Source organism: Corvus cornix, chromosome 10 (genome assembly GCF_000738735.6).
Source record: "Corvus cornix cornix isolate S_Up_H32 chromosome 10, ASM73873v5, whole genome shotgun sequence".
Classification (NCBI taxonomy): domain Eukaryota; kingdom Metazoa; phylum Chordata; class Aves; order Passeriformes; family Corvidae; genus Corvus; species Corvus cornix.
Genome location: NC_046340.1, coordinates 7,126,039 through 7,143,643, shown reverse-complemented (window position 1 = coordinate 7,143,643; position 17,605 = coordinate 7,126,039). Strand labels below are relative to the sequence as shown.

At 46.0% G+C, this 17,605-nt stretch overlaps 1 protein-coding gene across 6 annotated transcripts in view; it reads right to left on the bottom strand.

Moving 5' to 3' along the window:
• Nucleotides 1–17,605, bottom strand: part of CHD2 (chromodomain helicase DNA binding protein 2) — an 84,946-nt gene that overhangs the window by 14,179 nt on the left and 53,162 nt on the right. For all 6 annotated transcript variants that reach the window (XM_019280805.3, XM_019280806.3, XM_039557526.1 and 3 more), the window contains 22 exons: nucleotides 17,460–17,521; nucleotides 16,099–16,221; nucleotides 15,644–15,790; nucleotides 14,623–14,756; nucleotides 13,751–13,976; nucleotides 12,924–13,024; nucleotides 12,228–12,272; nucleotides 11,900–12,075; nucleotides 11,104–11,228; nucleotides 10,283–10,499; nucleotides 9,569–9,658; nucleotides 8,495–8,685; nucleotides 7,297–7,485; nucleotides 6,661–6,823; nucleotides 6,136–6,288; nucleotides 5,574–5,645; nucleotides 4,336–4,485; nucleotides 3,593–3,741; nucleotides 2,989–3,085; nucleotides 2,173–2,265; nucleotides 1,515–1,688; nucleotides 431–606 (listed from right to left, as the gene is read on the bottom strand). In XM_019280805.3, coding sequence (XP_019136350.2) covers nucleotides 431–606; nucleotides 1,515–1,688; nucleotides 2,173–2,265; nucleotides 2,989–3,085; nucleotides 3,593–3,741; nucleotides 4,336–4,485; nucleotides 5,574–5,645; nucleotides 6,136–6,288; nucleotides 6,661–6,823; nucleotides 7,297–7,485; nucleotides 8,495–8,685; nucleotides 9,569–9,658; nucleotides 10,283–10,499; nucleotides 11,104–11,228; nucleotides 11,900–12,075; nucleotides 12,228–12,272; nucleotides 12,924–13,024; nucleotides 13,751–13,976; nucleotides 14,623–14,756; nucleotides 15,644–15,790; nucleotides 16,099–16,221; nucleotides 17,460–17,521 — 3,053 coding nt within the window. The remainder of the gene's footprint in view (nucleotides 1–430; nucleotides 607–1,514; nucleotides 1,689–2,172; nucleotides 2,266–2,988; nucleotides 3,086–3,592; nucleotides 3,742–4,335; nucleotides 4,486–5,573; nucleotides 5,646–6,135; nucleotides 6,289–6,660; nucleotides 6,824–7,296; nucleotides 7,486–8,494; nucleotides 8,686–9,568; nucleotides 9,659–10,282; nucleotides 10,500–11,103; nucleotides 11,229–11,899; nucleotides 12,076–12,227; nucleotides 12,273–12,923; nucleotides 13,025–13,750; nucleotides 13,977–14,622; nucleotides 14,757–15,643; nucleotides 15,791–16,098; nucleotides 16,222–17,459; nucleotides 17,522–17,605) is intronic.

Sequence of the window (17,605 nt, the reverse complement as noted above, 5' to 3'; positions counted from 1 at the left end):
GAGCCTACCTTTCACTTAGAGCTTAAATCAGCAGGATGACTGCCAGAAAAATGTCAGGAAAGCCAGAGCCCTTGGTTTCTCCAGCTCTGCAGCTCATGGCACCTAAGACCTCACATGTTATATGGCATTAGCTTGATGCACTTGGCCCAGGAAGGGCAGTTAAACACGGATTAATTTTAGGAAGGTACCAGCTCCACAGCAGCCTGACTAAAGACAACCCAGTCCAATTTGCACTGATCTGAATGTTAAGGTCATCAGCTGGGATCAAACTGAATTATATAAAGGCACAGAAGCAGTCCCAGTGAACCAGCTCCGCCTAACCACTGACATGCTTACAGGTGATCACTTCCTGGATTAGTCTGGAATTTTCTCCACCTGCATGGGATTTCTATATTTGTTTTCTGAAGTGTCTCTTGTGCCCAGCACTGACCTCCTGATTTCAGCATCAGTAAATCCTTCCACAGTGTCTTTTCTAACACTCCGAGGGCGTCCCCTGCGCTTCGGTCTCTTCTCGTCATCGGTGTCGTCAGTCTCGCTTTCTGATCCAGATGATCTCTGAAGCCTTCTCTTGGTTTCTGCATCCGATTCACTGTCATTTGTCTGAGCCTGCACGTGCCAGAGAAACAGCAGTACAGTTATCAACTGCTAATCTAATCAGCTAACAACCTTTTCTGTCCCTCCGTGCACTGGCAATATTTAATGGACTGTAAAACACCTCGGCATCCATTCCTGAGGATGCAGGAGCCCATGTAACCAACCCAGCGAGGCAGCACACCTTGCAGCTCTCAGCTGGCTGAGGCTCTGGTGGTCATCCTCCCTTTACAGCCACCAGTTTCACAATTCCATTTCGATCTACTAAGAGATGTTAAAATATTGATTTCTGTGGGTTTGTGCCACAGTCCCTTAGACTATTTTGAAAACCAGGACAACCTCAGAAATTAATCTGGACTCATCCTACATGAATGATCCTTCTCTGTATTTTTCACTTCAATGTTTTTCCCCAGCTCACCCCAAAGAACAGTTCTACCCTCTTAAAGTCCCATGTCCCAGCAGAGCATCCTTGCACAGCCAACTTTCTTTTGGATTGGGGTGGATCCCATTACCTAAAGAACTTGGGAAGACACCATCTCTTTGGCCCCTCAGGATCCACATTTAGGCAAGAGTCACCCAGGGAGCTAGAGTCTCCAAGGAAAAGAGATGGCCAAAAATTGGCAAAATCTGCAGCAAAACCCAGTACAATTGGATACTTTGCTTTGTGGTCACTACGGATTCTTTTTATTTTATCTGCTAAGATGAGATGAGTCACACCAAGTCCAGTCTGGGCCCTCACACTGCATCCCAACCCATTGGTCCAATGCACGATGCCAACAAGAGGTCACTGTACTACCTCTGTGCTTCATTCCCAACCAACTTTGGAGGAGGGAAAGAAGCTTAGATGGCAAGGAGGCTTCCCTTGAGCATTCCCTTTGCCAGCTCTCACCTCCTGCCTCTCATCCCCTCAAGATGAGCTGTACCTTTTTAGTTGAGCTCCGGATTCGAGGCAGCATGTAGATTTCTTCCAATTCTTTCTGCCTTTCTTCCTCCTCCACCTTTTTCCTCTGCTCTTCTGGAATGATATCATCCCAGTCCTTCTGGGACCGCTCATCCAGCTCTGTCTCTTCCTCTTCCATGGTTGCAAAGTTGGCAACCTTTTTACAAGCAAAGGAGAAGTTTTAGCAATTCCCTCCCCTGGCAGGAACACCCCAGAGTTGTCTGCTAAGCCTCAACTCCTTCTCCATAGGAACTCTGCCAACACTTCCATAACTACTTCATAATTGATCCCTATGGCACTACGTTCCTGGCTCCTTGCCACGTCTTTGGACTACCAGCATTTGAGGAAGTACGTGCAGTTGAAGAAGTACTGCTGAGTATTTGTAAATTATTGGGTTTGTTTCCAAATTTGGTAAATTCTGCATTTTATTCACAGCCTTCAAAACCACTTTATTGAAATTAAATTAATACCTACATCAGAGGGGTTGGAACTGGATGGTCTTTAAGTTCCCTTCCAACCCAAACCATTCTGTGATTCCGTGATCTCTCCGAGGTGTTCCTGCCTGTTACTGACCTCACCACCACGGCAGGATGTGGGGAGCCACATTCCCACACCCCACTCCAGAGCTTGGGGGTCCATACCTTGAACTGGGAGAGCAGCTCATCGGTGGCACTGGTGGACACTTCATTCTCCCGTGTCTCAGCCAGACGCAGAATCTCATCGATGTCCATCTCCTGCCAGTCAGGGAGAAGGAGGGATAAAGCGGAGGGTGCTGAGCACAGCAGGAAGTAAGAGGCTTTGAGAACAGACTCGTGTGCTGATATGAGCTAAATAAAGTGCAAATATCTGCAGGGTGTCATCCCAGAGGTCAAGGATGAACTAGCTCAAGTGGTACAACAAAGTACAAATTAGGTGACAGAACAGAAGGAAAGGACCATCAAGGCACAACAGTGGGGAAAATTTCCAGGCAGTGAGATGTATGAGCTGTGGACTGTTTCCCTGGGGGGAAGCTCTGCTGCTTGGACCATTAAGAGAATTGGGCAAAACACTCAATGCTAAACTATCAAGCAATGCTGCACTGAGGCAGGAGAGAGCAACCTGTTCACTGCACTGTGCTGACTCCCGCCTCACTCAGAGCCACCAAAAAAGGGATGCTGAACAAGTGCTCAGAAGAGGCAGGGAGAGGAGCCTTCAGCAGGCTGTGCTGTCACTAGCTAATAATCCTCAGGAGCCAAGGGACTCCCTTGGTGACCATTACTATTTAATTCCCAACAATAAGGCTCTCACAAGCCCCTTGTCCCCCAGCCCCAGACTCTGCTTTCAGCTACTCCAGAACCCGTGTTTACCTGTCTGCTCTCATGCACATGGCAAGAACAAAGCAGGAGCAACCCCACACAGTCCCTCTTGTAGACCTGCAGAGCACTACAAACTGTTATGTGATTTCAATTTCAAACTACCTGAGGCTCTGACTCTTCCCCTTCAAGCTCCTTGAAAAGATCTTCAGCTCCAAACTTCAAAATAGCTGTCAGCTCCTCTTTGTTGAAGGGATTTGAGCTGCAAGAACAAACGAGAAGGAAAAGGTGTTTTGAGCTGTTCAGAACTGCTGCAGCACAAAACCATACCGAAGTTTTTCCTAACTGAAGCAAGGAGTAAGTTGTCTACCCAGCACTATAAAAAGCTTTGTTATTAATCTCTTTCCTGCTCTAGCACAGACAAAGACTGCAATGGGAACCACCTCCATCTACTGGGGGAAATGAAGAAAATCTGAGGTCACTGCCAAAATGCAGCTGTTCCACAGCCAGGTTCCCTCAGACCAGGATGATCTCTGGGTGGAAGACAGAAGGAAAAACAAGTAATACACTAAAACTCATTTTTAATGTCTCATCATCTTTATTCTACGTGTCCAAATTAATGGCTGCAGAAGCCAAATCAGTGGAAGCTGCCATTACTTATTAGCCTTCTGCCCTGTACTTTATCAAATAAATACTGGAAAATGCCAGCAAGTGAAGCTGGTTATGCCACGAGTTCCAGACATTTCTGCCTCCTGACACAGTCACATACTTGGATCTCCCAGAGTTGTTGTCCAGAACAGTCCGGCCAGTGGTGTCCATACGCTGGATAACCAAATGATCCAGCACCATTTTCTTCTTGGCTCTCTCAATGATCTCCTCCTCCACTGTCCCCTTTGTGACCAGGCGGTAAATATTCACCTGAGTGGCAAAAAGAGAACACAGCTATTTCCTGGACAGGCTCTGCTGATATAGCAATGCATCCCTCAGCTGTTTTCACTGGGCTGCTGGCATTGTGTCTTCATGTACAGATGTGCTTTTTCAGAAGAAAAACAAGCACATTCTCTTTGTATCTCAGGAGATCCAGTTAAAATCAGGATGGTTAACACAGATCTTGTAGTGTGCCTAAGCACAGAGTAAAAATCTTCTGAAACAACCACTCTAAATTCAAACTAGCACCAAGCTTTTCACATATCTAATAACCCCTAGTAAAGGCGGATGTTCTACTTTTTATCAGGGCAAGAAAGAACAAAGTCCACTAGGACTAGGCTGAGAAGTGCAATTCCATGGGTTGGGTTCCGGGTTTGTTCAAAACCAACAGAAAGACTTGGGATCTGGCAAATCTGGGATGGTTTTTTGTCTCCTACTTTTTAAATGAGATTCCCTTGGGCAGCACTCTCTGGAGCAAGGACTGGGACAAAAAGCCCATGTTTTCAGAAGCTCTGGTGAGGTGAGAGGCTGTTTAGATGCACACACTGAAGGCACAGTGAAAACAACCCAGGCAACTCTTCTCACCTGCTTCTTTTGTCCGATCCGGTGAGCTCGGGCCTGAGCCTGAAGATCATTTTGGGGGTTCCAGTCCGAGTCAAAGATAACAACAGTATCAGCAGAGGCCAAATTTATTCCCAGCCCCCCAGCTCGTGTTGACAACAAGAAACAGAAGTCCTGGGAAGGAAAAAACAGAAGTATCCATGAGTTAACCAACTTGTAACTGTGGGTATAAAATGGCAATGGTGACTCAAAAACTGTACAAGGAAATGGAGGGAAGGCTCTGTTGCACTCATGCTTTTTAAAGTTGAAAAACTATTTCCTTCCCATATACCCTGTTCATGCAGGCTGAGCAGCACCAGTCTTTGAGCCCAGACCCAGAGGGAGGCAGTGCTGGCCCAGGTGAAGGGTGTGCTACTCCAGACATGAATCAATACGGGAGAGCAACACAAGCAGCTCAAGGCAAGGGCACCTTGGAGTCACTTTTGAAGGTCAGACCACATTGCCCACCAGATTCCTACAACAGCAGCAGGCAAACACCAGCTTTTTATTGCCTGAATCCTGTTAGGAGTGAGATCAGCAATGAACAGACTGTGCCAGGTTAGAGCCAAGATGCCTGAACCTCCACAGATGCCCTCAGGACAGGGGATCTATGGGCATTCTTGCTCCTTCCCCCCTCACACTTCCTTTTGTTAACTTTCCCACAACCACGATCTCTCCCAACTCCTGTGTGAGCCAAGAATTCTGCTCCAGCTCAGGCTTCTGGAGTGAGGAAAGGTATTTCTCACAGCTGGGCTGACTGACACAAAAACAAGTGTCTTGCACCAGTCACTGTGAGTCAGCAAGCCCAGATGAGAGGCTTCAGATGCCCTCTCCTATTACACTGGAGACTTTCACCTCCAACATCAGACTTCACTGCCTGCCAGCACTTAAAATCCTCCTTTTGCCTCTGCCATTTCATATCCAAAACCAGCTTCAGACTGGAATCACTCAGCAACCATCTCATTCTCCAGACCAACAGGGAGAGAATTGCTAAATTTTGGCTCTTCCCAGCTTCTTCAGGACTTTCTGGAGATGTGGCTCACAGCCCTGTTCCTTGGATGTGGGAGATTTAAAATAAGCAATATGGCTGGTTGCAAAACCTGCCATATCTGTGTCTTTAAAAGTACCTGGGGTACTGTAAAAAGAACTGAACTGAACTAATCCCCTCTTGTCAGACACAACCTGTGGCTCAGCCACAAACCCTCTGCCCAGGCCTGCGGTACCTCGGAGCCGTCGGCGTTGAAGTGATCCAGCGCCTGCTTTCGGATCTCCCCCTTGATCGAGCCGTCCAAGCGCTGGAAAAATCAACAATAATGATAAAAGAAAGAAGGTAAAGGAGCCCTGAGGGCTGCACCCGAGTGCTGTCAGCCCTACAGCCCCCTTTGCTGCCTGCAGCGTTTAATTGTTAAAAATAGCCACCAATTAAAAATAACTGCACTGCCTCAGCTGTGTCACAAGGGCTGGGGGATGCTCGGGGAGCAGGCACACAGCGGGTGACACCACAGCTCCCGTTACAGGCTCCCAGCCAGGCTCTCTGTGCTCACTGTCCTCTCCTCAGGGTTTATCACAGGACAGTGATATCACAGGAGTGGCCTGTCAGAGGAGTTTTGCAGAAATGGGGCCATCCCGAAATGAAGGGACATCCCAGTTGCCACCAGTAAGTGCCACCTGTAATCCCAGCCACCAGCCTCTGGGGAACTCAGTGACTCCCATTGCTGAAGCTCCCTCCACTTTTTCCCCACTTTCAAGGGGACCCACATTGTTTTCCATGCTGATGTTTCTCACCTGAAAAGGGTAGTGTTTGATAGTCAGGTACTCTGCCAAGATGTCCAGCATCCTCACCATCTGGGAGAAGATCAGCACTCTGTTGCCTCTCTCCCGCAGCCTGGTCAGCAGCTTATCCAAGAGAATCAGCTTTCCACTGCTCCTGACCAGAGACTGAAGAAATAACCATCATTTCCAATCTTACCCTTATGTACATCACACAGAGACCTGCACAGACCTGCTCCTTTTGGGGTCATGCATCTCTTGTATATCTCTAATCTAATCATATGGGTTTACACAGCAGAGGCCACACACACAGTGCATCACACAAGAGAGATCTTACACTGCCTGCAACTCCTGCTCTTGAAGGCCATAAAATGTTGCCTACAGTGGAAGTGCAGGGCTGGGGGTTCAAATGGCTTAGCTGTGAGGACTATTTTTAAAGGAGAAGCCACAGAAGCTAAAGCTTCACCAGATATTATCCTGCTGGGAGGACAAAAGAATGAAATCTAAGGAAAAAAGGTGGTGACCAAGGACACCACTCACCTGCAGGGTCTCAAGGCCATTCTCTCTCTCGTTTTCCTCAGGAGGTTTGATAAGGTAGCAATGGTTGCAGCACTTTTTCAATTCCATCACAATGTTCAGGAAACCAGATGTGCTTCCCCTTGTTCCCTTTGAAAGAGCTTTGTAGTTTCTTGTCAAAATCCACCTGCAGGCAGGAAAATTAAAGCCCAGATCATCACTCAGTGCAGAGCAGAGTCTTGGAGGAACAAAACCTTCAGGAAGAGCTCATTCAGGCATCAGCCTACTTCCCGCCCTCCATCTCTCCTCACTTCTCTTACAGAATACTGCTCTTTCCTCCCTAAAAACCCTGACCTGACTTTCTTGTTGATATTATCACAGTTTAATATTCAACAGCCTGCCAATTTTGTGCATATTTTCACTCCCCCAGGAAAGACATAACCTCTGTCTTGCAAAACTGGCCAGTTGAACTGTATCACTCTACAAAAGCATCTCCCAGAAGGAAAGATACCAACCACCCTACCTCATATTCCTACTGGGAAGCTCCCAGTACTACAGGTGATGGTGTCACATTGCCCTCTGAAGGAACATATTGCCAAGGACCACATAAAGATGTGTCCATTTCTACTGGCACTCCCAGTAACTTATTCAGTGACTCACTTGTAATACTGTTTCTGCAGAGCAGACATTTCCACCCGGAGGATCTGCTCCACTTTGGCTGGCAAAGATTTCTCTACATCCTTCTTCACTCTGCGCAGGAGAAACGGCTCCAGGACTTTGTGGAGGCTCTGGTAGCCATTCTCTCTACCTTTCCCGTGGTCCTCTTCAAAATCCTCCCAGAACTCAAACCTGGCAACAGAAAGGAAGAGAAAGGAAGGGTCAGAATATCTCTTGTCTTATGGCACCAAACAGCATCTATTGGATACACTCCTGCTCCACCACAAGACAGGAGACCATCAGTTTAATGGAAACACAGTGGAAGACAAGAGGTTCACTCTGCTCAGGTTAACTAAACAGATGGCTGGCAAAGCTAGAAGCTCTCTGGGCTTAGATGCCTTCCTAACATCTTATATTTGAGCTCCACACTGACTCCCAGGACCCAAAATCCCAAGTCCCCCACTATTTTACTCTGTTGGCATTTACCTGGCAGTAGTTTCTGAACTTTCCGCGGTGCCTCCCTGAGGCAGGGCTTTGACAACTGGACTGTTTTACCCTGCTCTGAAGGCTCTTTTGGGATTGTTGGCTCCTCTGACAGCTCCTTTGAAATGTGGAGATCCGCTCTCCTCCACTTGGGAGACCTCAAGCCTCTCCTTCACTCTTTCTGTGATCCAACAAAAAGAATTTGGGGGACAGCTCTTCTTGCAGTCAAACATCATTTTAGTGAACTTTGGGGCATGCTTGCCTTAGCCTTAGAGATGCCCATAGCTCATTTTATTTTAAAGAAAACAAAACATTTGTTACACTGTAGACACACAATCAGCCAGACAGCACCCCAGAGCTGCACGAAATGGTTGGCAGGGGTGCCTGAACCACAGTGTACAGGAAACCTCAGAAATGGCTGAGAAGATTTTCTTAAAACGAATTTAGCTTTTTAGAGATGGCTGGAAGACAGCAGACAGATTTGAAAGCCATGTATCAGGTTTCCCCATTCAGTTTGCTGCCAGAAATACTCCTTGTGTTAGTTATTTAACCTTTGATTTTCCCAACTAATGTCTGTTCTCCTGTCACTGCTGTCACACCACTGAGTTTAATTCAGGGATTTAATTCAGGGATTTCTGCCATTCTGCACTCCCTTGAGCCTATTTAACAGATGAGAATGGACCGAGACATTTCTTGGAAGGCCCAGAAGGAGACTCACTTCTCTGGCATGATGAAGTGCAGCAGGGACCAGAGCTCCTTGAGCGAGTTTTGAAGCGGGGTGCCGGTGATCAGCAGCCTGTGGTTGGACTTGAAATCAATCAATGTTTTGTACAGCAAGGAGTCGTCATTTTTCAACCGATGGGCTTCGTCCACGCCTAGAAAGGCCCAGTTAATGCTTCCCAGAACAGTCTGGAGGAAGAGAAGGAAAAAAACACAGGCGCCGAGGAGACGCTGGGTCAGACAGGCCCCACCACCTTGCACATGTCTCTCTCCAAGGGCAGAAAGCCCTGCAGTGTGTGCTGTCCAGCGTGTCCTGCCCCAGCCCTGCGGCTGGATGCTTGCAGGATTTTCTTGCTAACAAAATTTGGGGACCAAGGTGTCTTCCCAGAAAGGAAACGGTGGAAATTAGCCATGCTGTAACACACTCCTGCTGTATCTCAGAAGTCTTGCAGCAAGTACACCTACTCTAATCCTCCTTTGCTTTACCCAGAAAGCACAGTCCTTTCCCAGCTCTTTACTCCCCACTTCCTCCATACCCTTGGGGCCCTGGGTAGCACTAGCCCCACTGCAGCAAGAATAGGAGAGCAGATTAACAAGCCTAAAAAGTTCAGATAATCCAAGAGTTTTGATTTTAATTTTTTTCTTTTTTTTAAGCTTTTTGTTTTCTGCTAGGACTCAGTGATACACTGACAGGGCTGATGAATATTTCCTAAGCCGACAAATTTCTTGTGGATGTAAAAATGTAAATACTGTTAACACTGTGGCCAGAGGTTCAGTGTAATGTTTTGTCCTCCTAACAAGCCTAAATTAAACCAGGTAAAAATCCAGGTACTGCTGGATACTGCCAGATGTCTTTCATGTAAAAAGAATAGCACAACTGTGCAGTACAAGAGTGAAGACACTGTAACATGTGCCCCACATTCCCTGTGCATTACTGGCAAGAAAAAGCAAATAGTGGCTGTAGTTCTCCATCACCACAGAGGGAAGAGGTGAAACCCACTAGCTGAGGACTGGCTTTCCGTTTGAAAATGAGAGAAAGTCTAAGTAAAAACATCCTTGGAGCATTACTCACCTTATCCTTCAGGAGGATCTCGTATGTTGTGATAAGTGCATTGAATTTCAATCTTTTAGACTGAGAATGGATCCACTCATATTCACGTATCTGTGAGGGGACACAAAAGTTGACTTCAACACATGTTATCAAAAGGAAAGAGTTAACAATTGTTCTTTTAGTGTAGCTGTAGCCAGAGACTCCAACCAAGTCCAAACCCTTGTTGTTCCAAGGTGCCATTTGATGAGCTCAGTGTGCCTTAGGAACAACTTGTTTTAGTGCACACATTCTTCAACTGCCCTTGCACAGGTAGCAAAATAAGGTCAGCTTGCTGTTGTGACATTAATGAACACATCACCTCACTGTGGACACCATTAGAGTCCCAACACTTGTGTGCTCTGTTGTCTGAATAGCTCCAAACACTGAAGACAAGCACTTTTACACTGCTGGACTCCTCACTGCATGTTTCAGCCCAGAGCAGTAGTGGCTTCCAGATTCTGAGAGAAGCCAGTACTCCTGCACTCACTCCAAGAGGGAAAATAAAGCAGAAAATTCCCTGCAGCAGGGAATTACACCCACATGCTCAGCTACACCAGCTCCAGCTGCCTGCAGTGCTGCCAGCACTATCCACCAGCCTCTCCAGCTGACTGTGTGTCACACACATCACACACAAGCTGCTGCTTTGCACCCAGTGCTTCTCCCTGAGCCCTCACCCTTTGCTCTCTGATTACACACCATGTTCCTGCTCATGAGGTCTCCAATGTAAACCACCACGTTTATCTCAGGCGCCCACACTTCAAACTCCCTCTGCCAGGAGGTGAGGGTGGACAGGGGCACGACCACCAGGAAAGGGCCGTACAGCTGGTGCTGATGGAACAGGTAGGACAGGAATGATATGGTCTGAATTGTCTTGCCTAGTCCCATTTCATCAGCCAGGATCACGCTGTTGTTCCTGAGAAAGAGGAGAACAAACAAAAATGCTGCCTGAATGCATGTTTCTGCCACTTTGAATTTACTGTGCTCCACGTGAACAGCAATCCACAACAAGGACAGAGAGGGGCAGTGCAAAAACAGTTATTTGAACAATTCCAAGTGGATCCCAGGGACAGCCAGACTGAACATGGCACAATAACATGCAAAAATTAACTGTGATGACTCCAAACTGGAGGAAAATAGGCAAAGGCAGAGGGGAATCAGTGGCCTAATTTTAGAAGGACATTTCTCAAAGACTTCAATGAGTATAAAAGCACACTGAGCCAGAAACCTTTTTTCCCATGAAGTCAATGGAAATCTAGGGCTGATATGTGCCAGACTCACACAAATTCAGCATGTGAACAGGCCCAGACAGGGAAAATGCTTTTTGTTTTCATACAAGGTTTCTTAAATTCATGTCTGCATGTCTGCATTCGTGTCTGCAACGCAGCCAGGCATGATAATATTTGGAATCTTCCAAGCTGCAGAAGGAGGGTAGGTAAAGACCTCACTTGAAAAGAGGAGTGCCAAATCCTTCTGGGACAAAAAAGCCACAGAATGAACATCACAGCCTCTGTACATACTTGCACCATGAGTGAGCGAGCCAGTTGAGGCCCTCCAGCTGGTAATCCCGCAGCTCCAGGTTCTCCCCACCGATGTACGAGGGCTGCTTCTTCAAGGCAACAAACCTCGGCCTCTGCTTCAACACCTGAAAGACATGCTGCCATAAGTCTATCAAAGAAAAAGACCAAATAGTCAGTAGCTGAAAGGCTGAAAATTCAGCAATGAAATCTATGAATTCAGCAAAGAGTGCCTATCTCTTCACTGGTTCAAGTCCATCCACATTTTCCTAGCCAGTGTGAGGGCTGCATTTCTTGTGATTTGCCTGCTGGTTTATGATCAGGGCTCTGAGTCCCCCAGGAGTGTAGTAAGCTGCACAAAATGCACAGGAGTTGGAACAAGCTCCACTTCCTTCTTTGTCCTCTTTTGGTTTTTCTCCCATTATTCCTGTCCCTCTCCTTCACTGCATCAGCATCTTGCAGGCTTCCTCTTTTCCCAGGTGTGCTGTTTTTTCATCCAATTGATATTAAAACTGCTGTAGCTCCTTCTGAGGAGGAAGCACTTTGCAAGGATTAATTAAGCCTCCCACTCCCCAGGGGGACATAACGTTCTCACTGTGCACAGAGTAAATGAAACTCAAAGGGGTTCGCATTCTGCTTGAAGTACAATACGAGAACAGCAAACAACCCTTCAAACGCAGGTGGGAGGATGGGAAAATGTTCTCTGACATTTATCCTGAAAAAATTTCATGTTCCCACTGCTTGCATCTTCCCCCAGCCTGGAGGAACCCAGCAAAGGAAAGAAGAGAAGCCAGCAAACCTTGCAGTCCCGGGTGGGAATCGTCTTGGAGTTGTTACGACTGTTGAAGCTGTCAATGCAGTGCTGAAATTTCTTGCTGATCAGAGCCTCATCTTCCCAGCTGCACTCAGCATAGGGCAGCCCCATCCACTTACACAGGTATTCGGGGTCATTCGAGGATGTTTTGCGACTGTTTGCTGTAAAATATGCCAAAAAGCCCAAAGCTCAGCACCTGAGGTTGAGCAGCTGAACCACAAGTGCAGTTCACAGGCTGAACTGCCCGGACAGCCATAGGACAGCTCTTGACTCATAGGAAAAGTGTAGAGAGACCAAAAAAATGCTCTTTTACCTGGGAAATCTGAATGTCCCGTGGCAGACTTGCTGGTCTTCACAGCTGTGTTTGGAGAGAGAAGGGAAGGGAGGGTTGGAATGCTGGCAGCCAGCAGAGGGAGCAGGGCAGGCGATCACTGCCTCACACCCACGTTTTTACAGGAATTCTACTGGAAATAGGTTAAACAGCTCTCCACACCAATTCCCAAAGCAGCTGGGTGCTGGCACTTCTGACTGACATGACTGTGATATTACCAAAGCACTCAGTAAGTTCTGTTTTTATTTTTATGAATTAATCATGAAAATCTCACCCCTGAGCTGCCTTGCAGCCTAACCCCATCCTCAACCACACCCCGGAAAGTGGTCCTCACAAAAGCCACGCCCATGCTGCTGCTTTGGAAACAAACACCTTGCATCCAAAGGGTTCAAGACAAAGAACTTCAGCAGCCCCTCAGAAACAAGTGCGTCATCCCATAATCCAGGCAAGCAGAGTCACTTATTTGTATTGCTTGTAAATACAAATCTGTAAACCTGGATTTCTACTGTCCAAATTCCTAAATTTCACACAATGAAATACACTAAATACCGGGGGTTTTTTCTTCAGGGATACTGGAGGACAGGGAAGAAGAGAGAGCTTCACACTCCTTCTGCTGTCACATGGATTAAAGTTCCCACTCCCACTTCACCCCTTTACCAAAGTCTTGGCTCCACTTACCAATTACCCTCTCCACTATTTGATACTGTTTGTTCAGCTCTGAAGCCAGCTCTTGTTGGCAGTTGAAATATTCTACATCTTCAGGTGATACCTTGCCCAGCCTAGATGCAAAATAACCCAAAAGAAAAAAACAACCCACTATAATGCTTCTGTCATAGTGCTCATGGATGTTACATATAGAAAATCTACTTGCCTACACGGCTCTGACATTCAGACAAGTCACAGGAGCAAACTACTGTTATATGACATGTTTCTTAAATTTCCTGTAATTATAAATTATTGCTGAGAAGCAAATGTCATAGATGTTGAGATTGCCTCCCTGTTAAATGCTGCCTTATTCTGATGCAAGAATCAGTCTCAAAACAGGAATCAAATAGAGATGGAAGCTGCTACTCCAGCTTTACCACTTTGGAAATACACCATAGCTTCCCATTATAGTTCCTGGGGAAGCTGGACATAAACTGATGCAAAAACTTCTACACAGAGAAGACCACAATTAACAAGAGTTAGTAAGGCTGCAAGCCCTCACAGCACCTCCTGGGCCAGGCGAGTCTGTGCACCATTTATTTGTCACCAGCTCTCCCAATTCTTAAGCCTAGGAAGCAGCAATAGTGTGAACTTATGCCTTGCCCTCTCCATTTTACAGCCATCCACACTGCAGACATCATTTCTGTGAGGGGGACATTCCTCAGCAGGCAAAGAGAGACCAGAGTGCACATGAAACATACTTTGTAAGAAGAAATCAAACATTTTCAGTCACGACTCCTCAAACCTCTGGCTGAAAATTACTTGCCCAAGGCCAAATCGCTGCCTGGAGTGAAGCCTACCATTGCTTGATCTCCTCCTCTTTTTTCTTGAAGTTTTCGAGCTTTTTCAGGCCCTTCACTTTCTGCTGCTGCAAGGACTCCTCGCTCTCCCACGTGCTGTGGATGTATGACCAGCCCTTCCATTTGATCAGGTACTGAACTTCCCCCTCATCCTTCTCCGGGTCGAAGTCGGCGCTGGGGTTGCCGTTGGCCTCGGTCGCGTACACCGTGGTGGAAGCTCCAATGGCTGCAAGAGAGACCAGCCTGCATTTGGTACCTTCATTATCAACCACTGGGCATTAACTGCATTAGAGCAGGAAGTTACTCTTGTAATACATCTTTTGCGGGAGCACAAAGAGCATCCGACAGATTCTGCAACTCTGTAAGGCAGGCACACAAAAGTTTTCCCTACAGCAGAAATCTTTTTAAAGCTGTCATAAGTAGCTTTTCTTTAAGTATAATTCAAAGGCCCCTTGAAAGTGTTCACAACCATTCAGTTTTACAAAACATTTTTGTAAGGCTTTGAGAACAAAACATTGGCTTTATTTTCATTATGGCTTTGTCAATGGGGCCATGAAAACTGACTCTCTTAGATCTGTTTTATATTTCAAAGCAAAGAAAAGCAGAAATGACTGCATCTCTAAAATGTGTGCAGGCTAAATGAAAGCTGCCGAGTACATAAACTATAGAGATTTTAGGATTTTAAATATTATATGTTACAAAAGCTATTACATATTACAAGACATAAATAAGAGGCACAGAGGAAAAGATGAAAAGCACTGAAACAACCCTTGGCCCCACTTCGAAGTTACAAAAGCATTGCACCAGCTCAAAGAAACCATGAGCACGTGCGATTGCCATCAGAAATAAAGGCTTCTTCCAGAGCCACGCACCTCCCTTTTTTCCAAGCCTGATGTCCAAGACTTTCTCAATAGTTTCACTGTTGTCTTGTTGTTCATCAGCACCTTCCCCAGTCATCTCTATCAGGTCATCAGAATCCGTCTCAAAATCATCATCCTCTTTGTAGCTGAATAAGATCAAAACCAAACTGATATAAAACCCTTAATTCTTCCCAGCCCACCAACACAGAGAATGGCTCAGACTGGAGCACCTTCTCCAGCATTTATCCCGTGGTTCAGTGCACGTTCAGCACACACATGCCTTAAGTCATCCATTCAGTATTTTTCCCCAAGACACTTAAACAGCTACACTTTATCAGACTAATCCTCTATCTTGCCCATATAATTTTTCTGACCATGGCCAACATCAGATGATTCATAAGGTGGAACAATCTCTGCAGCAGAAGCAAGGCCATAACAGAGAAAGTCTCCACTGTTGAGGGAAAGATTATTCTATGGAGGTTGCAGAGGCTGCACGGGTGCCTACACTGCCCTAGGAACTGCACTTCTCATCTTTGATGAATGTTTAACCACCACAAAATATCATCTGAACGGCTCTTTGCAAGTCCCTTATTGGGACTGCCCGAAAGGTGAGAAGGTACACTGGGGAATGGATAAAGCTTTACCTCCACCCTGTCTCAACACTCTGTCCCAGGGCATTATCTATCAGCCACTCTCAGACAATTGGTCCAGTCCAGCACAGCTCCTCCCTTTTGCTCATTTTCATCTATTATTTGCAATTATTAATCTCATCTGAGAGTGCTTTACAAATATTATGCAAACCTCCTCACGTTTCTCTAAGAGGGACTGGTAAACATTCCCTCCTTCACAGATGGCAAAACGAGGTAAACCAGGATGTTCCCAGCATGAACCTGTCAAAAGAGCCACACCTCAACCACAGGTCTCTGCAGGGCAGAGCTGGGTCTCTGCAGGACCACACAGGGAGTCAGGGCCCCCAGTGCTCCCCCTTCCCCAGCCAGCTCTCACCCCCAAGCAACCCCACTCTTCTTCACACCTGACATTTTTGGCTGCTCTTCGCCGAGTTTGTCTCTTGGGGGTCTCATCATCTTCATCATCATCATCATCTTCAGATGAGTCTGGTTTCTTCCTCTTCCCACGCTGGATTTTGTGGGGCTTTTTAACACCAGTTTTGGCCACTGTTCTAAAATAAGAGTTAATAAAGCCATAATACAGCATGGTTTGTGTAAATATCTGCTTTAGTAAGTCTTTAAGGAAGCACGAGTCTCAAATATTAGACTCCTAAGGGATTTAATCTGGTCTATCATGGAAAACACTCTATTGCTCACTGGAGCATGAGATGGGGAGATGAGGGAGTAACTAGGCCCTAGGTTTACTAGGCCGTAAACAAGGGTAATATTGGAGGAAAAATACACATTCGTTAGTGACAAACAGGGATTTCCTCTCCATGCAGCACAGGCAGAAAAAGAGACTGAACCAACCATTCCTTACCTCCTTTGGACGGGCCTTCTTGCTTTAATTTTCTTCGGTTCAGGCTCACTCTCTCCACTGGTGCCTTGCTCCCCTGCATCTTCATCCTCTTCTCCGGCAGAGACCTCTCTTTTCCATTTAATTCTGTGGTCAGAAATGTAGGTCATGAAGGGCAATGATATTTCTACACAAACACCTGAACAAACACCTGGGGGGTCTCAGTCACCTGGGCTTTTGTTCACACAGAGGCAGGATTGCCTTGAGTGAGAGCAGCTCTTACCACATGCAACCACGTGCTGGTGGCAGAGCTGTACTGCTCAAACCTGGGTGGGCAAGGGCTTTGATTGATTTTTTTTCCTCTACCTCTGCATTTTTGAGATGGGCTGGAAGGATCTGAAGAGAAGTGCTCACTGTCACAGAGCACGAGCCACAATGTGCACAGTTACACGAGTGCCTTGGAGCCCAGAAAATGGAACGAGTGTCCAGACATCTAAATTCTCCTGTCAATTCAAGTTTCCAAGTGTGAAGCCAAGTCACATTGCACCATTAGTGGAAGGAAGCACATTCTCTGAGGGCAACTCAGAACAAAGCTGCAGCTCCAAAATGCCTTTTGGAGGAGCCCCTCCTCTCTCCAAGGGGACATAGAGGGTCCACAAAGATCATTCTCCTTGACCAGGAGAGGTTCATATTACCACAGTCCTCCCTCTACTTTATCACCTTCCCTCCTGCACTGATGGGTACAACTAAATGAAGAGTTAAAAAACAAGATGCAGGAGAAAGTGAGCAGGATCATGTGGCCGTGTTTAGATTTTCTCCATCAGGCAGCTCATGGTTCCCTACTTCACTTCAGTGTTTGGAAAAACTAAAAGGTACTTCTTAGATGGGAAAAAGGCAGTAAAACATGACTGTAAGTGCACTCATTTACAGTGCTCAGACATCCAAAGCATTCTTTATGGAAGTTCTTTTGTTTTAACAGAGGGTTATAGAAGAGAAAAGAGGATAATAATTTGGCATTTTATTCTCAGTTAATCAAAAAGGTGGGAGGAGAAGGGATTAAACAGTTTTAAGTATCTCTGAAGGAGAATCAGTAACCTGATGGAAGAGTGAATGACTGACAACAGAAAGTGAACCTGACTCATTCAGATTCCATCACAGGCACAGTAGGAAAATACAAACAAAAGTTGGAAAATTGCATCCATCAATAGATACATATTCATGCTTCAATTTTAGTAATCCAAAGTATTATTACTGGAAATATTAAAGTATTTATTTATTTTACAAGCTCTCCATGTTGACAGCTCCTATCAAACAATCCAGTGTGATACTGTACTGAGAAATAAACCAAAGCATCACCACTCAAAACCCTTTCCTTAGAAACTTACTTTCTTTTCAACTGCTTCTGGCGTCTTCTTTTTGGGCTCTCATTTTCAGATTCGCTACTTGCCTTTAATTGAAAAGAAAGAAAATCAGGTTGTAGGCTTTACTCTGGACTGTCTTCTCAAGGATGCAAGTGAAACACACGTGCCCG